The sequence below is a fragment of the Portunus trituberculatus genome, chromosome 8, assembly GCF_017591435.1.
Source record: "Portunus trituberculatus isolate SZX2019 chromosome 8, ASM1759143v1, whole genome shotgun sequence".
Classification (NCBI taxonomy): Eukaryota; Metazoa; Arthropoda; class Malacostraca; order Decapoda; family Portunidae; genus Portunus; species Portunus trituberculatus.
In genome coordinates, this window is record NC_059262.1 from 5,682,501 (window position 1) to 5,688,818 (window position 6,318).

The 6,318-nt window shown below is 44.6% G+C and overlaps 1 protein-coding gene across 3 annotated transcripts in view; it reads left to right on the forward strand.

Moving 5' to 3' along the window:
• Positions 1 to 3,045, forward strand: part of LOC123501065 — a 15,567-nt gene extending 12,522 nt beyond the window's left edge. For 2 of the 3 annotated variants that reach the window (XM_045249644.1, XM_045249645.1), the window contains exon 8: positions 646 to 837. In XM_045249644.1, coding sequence (XP_045105579.1) covers positions 646 to 690 — 45 coding nt within the window. In that variant the 3' untranslated portion in view covers positions 691 to 837. Of the gene's footprint in view, positions 1 to 645 lie in introns of all 3 variants that reach the window. The other variant, XM_045249646.1, reaches the window with a different exon arrangement.
• Positions 3,046 to 6,318: the final 3,273 nt, after the last annotated feature.

Genomic DNA, 6,318 nt, shown 5'->3' on the forward strand with positions numbered 1-6,318 from the left:
ATAACTCTACTTTGATAATACTGCAAATATTTATTCCTGTTTTTCTCTCTTTATTTATTTAACTTTTTTTTTTTTATGTTGTAGTTAAAAGTAATGATGTTTTCTGTGTTCTTGTTTCGGTGAGTTGTTTGTGTTTCTGTAGTTAGTAGAGGTGTGTTGCATCCCGTGTGTGTGTGTGTGTGTGTGTGTGTGTGTGTGTGTGTGTGTGTGTGTCAGAGAGTGCACGAGGTAAATGACTCAGAGCTGAGGTGCGCCAGGTAAGGTGAGATGTGTGTGTGCATATGTGTGTGTGCATATGTGTGTGTGTGTGTGTGTGTGTGTGTGTGTGTGTGTGTGTGTGTGTGTGTGTGTGTGGTGCACTGGCTCTTCAACATTCACACCTTGACGTCACACTCGGAAAAAAAAACTACGTATATTGTTGGCGATGGCGGTGCATGGAAGCATTTATGGCGCAGCATGCTTTCATGTGTTCTTTTGCTTTTATCCGTGTGTGTGTGTGTGTGTGTGTGTGTGTGTGTGTGTGTGTGTGTGTGTGTGTGTGTGTGTGTGTGTGTGTGTGTGTGTGTGTGTGTGTGTGTGTGTGTGTGTGTGTGTGTGTGTGTATGTGTGTGTGTACCCATACATGACCGGCCTTCTCTCCCGCAGCACCGCCACATCTGGCTGTCACAAAAAGGCAAATACTACGACTAGCATTGCGAACCCTGCTGGCGGGCGGCGTGGGCGGCTGGCCGTCGCCCCCGCACCCACCAGCAGCAGCAGACGCCCACGCCCTCGCCAGGGAGCAGGGGGCTGCGCAGCCGCCGCTTTAAGAAGTTCAGCTTGCGGCGCCTGAGGTCCGGGGAGGGCAAGCGTGTGCCGCCGCAGCTGTCCCGCGGCCTGGGGCTGCTGGCCAAGTCCCCGAGCTTCGAGCTGCGCGACAAGCCTGACTTCCCCTCGCCCCTCGGCAAGCCAAGACAGCACCCACAGCAGCAGCAGCAGCACCAGCAGCAGCACCCTCTCCTCCCCCCCCAGCAGTGGTCGCCGGGGTCGCGGGGTAAGGCCGAGCTGCCTGACCTGCCTGACGTGGCCAAGCCCCGCGTGCACTGGTCCATCAGCCCCAGCGTGGGCATCGCCACCAGCCCAGACCCAGACCTGCCCCATCACCACCCACACCCCCACATGTCTGGCCCGGACATCACCAGGCCGCGCGTGCACTGGTCACCAAGCCCTGGCGACGCCAAGTCCCATCAGCTGATGCCGCTGCAGGTGCCCAAGGCCGTGCCGCTCAGCTCACCCAGCCCGCTGGCCCGCGACCACGCCCACCCGCACCCCACCGCCGGTGCCGCCGCTGCCGCCAGGTCACCGCGCTCCCCCAGTCACCGCGGGGGTGTGGGCGTCGGCGCGGGCGTGGGAAGAGCACGGCATGACCTGCAGGAGCATCAGCACCAGCAGCCTGACGTCACCAAGCGCCACCACCCAGATAAACACACGCCCGTCACCTCCTCGCGATAACCACGCACGCATACGCACACACACACACACACACACACACACACACACACACACACACACACACACAGCTGGCCCCCCCTCCTTACATCCCCCTCAGCATCGCGGCTCATCAAGGTGTGATCTCATCCGCCCAAAAATAATTAAGCGTCGTAAAACAAAATTGCGTGGCGAGGCAGGAACCTTTGGTGGCTTGTTGGCCCTTCCTTGTTGCTCTGTTTGTTTATTCATTGCGTGAAGACCGACACCAAAGCGATTGTAAAGCTGCGGCCAACTTGTCCCCCTTGCACACACACGCACACTCACACACACACGCACAGACACACACACAGCGGGGAGGTTTGGCTGAAGGAATCAAGAATGCATCGCCACGGAAGATAATAACATGACAACATCGCACTAAAATGATAAGAGAAAATTTAATGAGAGTGAAGAAAGCGAGTAGAATTGGCCCGTCCAGTCACTAAACACTGCGAGGGAGGTGCGAGAGAACACGAGAACGAAGAATAAGGGAAACTGCAAGAAGCCATCAGGCATAACCGTGGCAGTCCTTGTATATAACACGCATATAACCATTTCCACCTACCACCCTCACCCATGAAATATCTAATCTGAAACTCTACAACGGTGTACTGTGTCTATTTCATTCATCTACTTGGAAACTAATACCTTCAAATTAACTCAAGCTAGAACCCATTGCTTCCTCTCCTATCTTGACTGAAAGGAAGAAATATTAATGGTTCTAGTATGATAAAATTAAGGAAGGGAAGAAATAGGAAGCGCATTTCAGAACCAGTACTTTCTTTTTCTTTTCAACTTAACTCAAGCTAGAACCCGTTACTTCCTGTCCTATCTTGACTGAAAGGAAGAAATATTAATGGTTCTAGTACGATAAAGTTGGATTTGAAAGGGAAACTGTAAGAGATACATATTTGAGAACTGACCCCCTTTCTCTTCAAATTAACCCAAGCTAGAACCCGTTACTTTCTGCCCTACCTAGATAAATGAAAGGAAGAGAAATTAATGGTTCAAGTATTATAAAGTTAGGAAAGGAAAAATATAGGAAGCAAATTTCAGAACCAGTACTTTCCTCTCTCTTTTCAAATCTACTTCCTGTCCTATCTTGACTAACAAGACGAAAATTTAATGGTTCTAGTATGGAGTTAGATTTAAAAGAGATGTTGGAAGCGTATATCTCAGAACTAACACCTTCTTGTCTCTTCATTTTAAGCGCTAAAACCCACCACTTCCTGTCCTGTCTAGATAACTGACAGGACAAAATATTAAAGGTTCAAATATGATAAAGCATTGAAAGGGAAGATGTAGGAAGCGCATATTTGAGAACCGATCCTTTCTGTCTCTCCAGCTTAAGAAGAACCCACAACTTCCTGTCCTGTCTAGATAACTGATAGGACAAAATATTAAAGGCTCAAGTATGATAAAGTTAGATTTGAAAGGAGAGTTATAGGAACCACATATTTGAGAACTGAGAACCAAAAACCTATTACTTTCGCTCCCATCTTACCTGACGGGGCAAGAAATTAAGGGTTCAAGCATGGTAAACTATTGGAAGAGAAAATACAAGAAGCACACAGCGTCCACATGTGACATTTCCTGCTCAGTGTATTGAAGTGTTTAAGGTATTGGCAGCATCGTGTTAGTAGCTCCTTTCCCCTGCCTTGTCTTCCCTGCAACCCTCAGAACACGGTGAAGGTGCTGTGTATACGCTCAGAAAGACACCATTAAGAAGAATTGATAGTGAATGACATAGTGACTTAAATATCATAGTATTTTTATGAGGTGAATTGGTGAAGGATTAAAGATTAGTTGTTCCTCCTCCTCCTCCTCGTCCTCCTCCTCCTCCTCCTCCTACTCTTCTTCCTACTCTTCTACAGGCTGTGTGAAGCAGGTTTAGGTAAAAATGCAAGGATTAAATGCGTAAATATAGGATAATTAAATTTTTTCTGTTTATTTGCATCAAAAGGGAAAGAAAATATATAAAGGGAAAGAAAATGGAAAAAAAATTGTTCGATGGTTCTTATTCTGTTTTTTTTTTTTTTATTCTCTCTCTCTCTCTCTCTCTCTCTCTCTCTCTCTCTCTCTCTCTTTCGTCAAATAATGGTGATGATGGTGATAATGGTGGTGATCGGACATAATGGTGATGATGCTCCTTATTGGCAAGTGATGATGATGGTGATGAATTGTGGTAGTGATGGTGATAATGATGGTTATAATGATGGTGATAGTGTGATGATGATGATGATGGTGATAATGATGGTGGTGATGGTGATAATGATGGTGATAATGATGGTGATGGTGGTGATGATGATGATGATGATGATGGTGGTGATGGAGATAATGATGGTGATGTTAATGATGCTGTTAATGGTGAACGAGTGAATGGGTGAATGGGTGAATGGACAGACAGACGTGCCATATGAATAAGATAAAATGATGAAAAGGATGAATGAGAAATATTGGAAGGGAGAATAACTTTAAATCAGGTGAAATTAATTAGTCATTCATTTTTTCCTTCCTTCCTTCCTTCCTTTTTTCCTTCTTCCTTCCTTCTTTCTTTCTTTCTTTCTTTCTTTCTTTTTTTCCTGAGAGAGAGAGAGAGAGAGAGAGAGAGAGAAATTGGTGTATGCATGATATGACACGTTATCTTCCTTTCTCCTCTCTCTCTCTCTCTCTCTCTCTCTCTCTCTCTCTCTCTCTCTCTCTCTTTCTTTTTCCACATGGCCAATAATCACACTAACTACTCTTCCTCCCATCTTCCTCTCCCTCTCCTCTCCCTCTCCCTCCTTTACCCATTCGTATAGGCCGAGTAAATAGGCTTAGAGATGTGGCCTATCCCAGTGTAGTTCTAGGCCTTAGCATGTCCTGTAGGCTGTACGTGATTTAGGCTGTTCAGGACAGAATTGGTGGTAGTGAAAAGTGAAACAAAAAAAAAATTAGATAAAATAAAAATAAAAGCTCCATTTCTCACTTTTATAAGAATTCTTAGAGTTAGGATTCTTACTATTAAACTATTACTATTGTTACTATTACTACTATTACGGCTACTACTACTACTACTACTACTGCTACTACTATTACTGCTACTACTATTGCTACTGCTACTGCTACTACTACGACTACTATTACAGCCAAGAGAGCGTTCGAAGTGCTCACTCTTAAGTATAATGTTTGCTCATGTTGTTGTGGTGGTGGTGGTGGTGGTGGTGGTGGTGGTGGTGGTAGTGGTGGTAGTGGTGACTCGTGTTATGGAAAGGGAAACTAGAGAGGGAAACTGTGAGAGGAAGTGAAAGAAGTGGAAAAAAAATGTTAGAATTGATGAGGAAAAGTAAGAAAATTATAATTGGACGAAGAAAATGAAGAAAAATAATGAAAATAGTGAAGGTTTATGGGAAAAAAAAGAAATCACGTGACAATGACAATAAGGAAAATAAAAGAAAATTAATGGTGATAGTCATTATTATTATTATTATTATTATTATTATTATTATTATGAAAACGTGGAATTATGAAAAAAGAACACTGTAATATGAAAAAAATGCTCAAATACCAAATGTTTGCCTTAGATATTTCACTCCCATCCTTCCCTCCTCCTTCCTCCCTTCCTCCCTTCCTTCCCCTTCCCCTCTCTCTCTCTCTCTCTCTCTCTCTCTCTTCCTCACTTTTATTCCTTACTTCTCTCTCTCTCTCTCTCTCTTGACCATTTTGTGTATACTGTTCCTGCTGCCCTCCATGTGAGAGAGAGAGAGAGAGAGAGAGAGAGAGAGAGAGAGAGAGAGAGAGAGAGAGAGAGAGAGTGTTTCCATTCTCTTCAAAAAATATCCTTCCATTTTTCTTTTCCTCTTCTTTCTTCCTCCTCGTCCTCTCCCTCCTCCTCCTCCTCTTCCTTCTCCTCCTCCTCCTCCTCCTCCTCCTCCTCATCCTTTGTCATGTAAATATAGACGAATCCTGCAGCTTTGTGACGACTGTGGCTGCACACACACACACACACACACACACACACACACACACACACACACACACACACACACACACACACACACAGACCAATTACCCGTGAAGAAAATGATGTTATCGTATTAATTCTCATCCTTATATTGTATTATATGCATTTAAATGATGTTCCTTGTATGATAACGATGCTAATAATAAATAGTCTGCTGTGTATTGTACGCCTGAGAACAGTGTCGACAGATTAATATATTATAAACACGATATAATAATGATAAAAAAAACAACGTGGTATAAATTAAATGAACATAGAAACAAAACCGTGAATGAAATAATAAAAAAGATAAATAAAGAGTTTGCATAATTTTGGGGTCTTATTACACGCGCGCTCACACACACACACACACACACACAGAGAGAGAGAGAGAGAGAGAGAGAGAGAGAGAGCATACACACACACCGCGTAGTGTAGTGGTTAACACGCTCGGCTCACAACCGAGAGGGTCCTGGTTTGAGTCCCGGGAAGTGGAGAGGCAAATGGGTAACCCTCTTAATGTGAAGGGTGTGTTCACCTAGCAGTAAATAGGTAACTCGAGTGATTGTGGCCTCACTGTCCCGGTGTGTGGAGTGTGTTGGGGTCTCAGTCCTCAGTCCTACCTCTGAGATCGCTCCGAAATGGGAAGGGCTGGCTGGGTGATCAGTAGGAGACCGAGGTGAATTACAGAGAGAGAGAGAGAGAGAGAGAGAGAGAGGAAGGAGAAATATTGGGGATTTGCTAATGATAATAATGGTAATAAAAATCTACATAATATAACTATTGGTAACTCAGTGGTGGTTGGATCCCTGCACGTGTGTCTACTG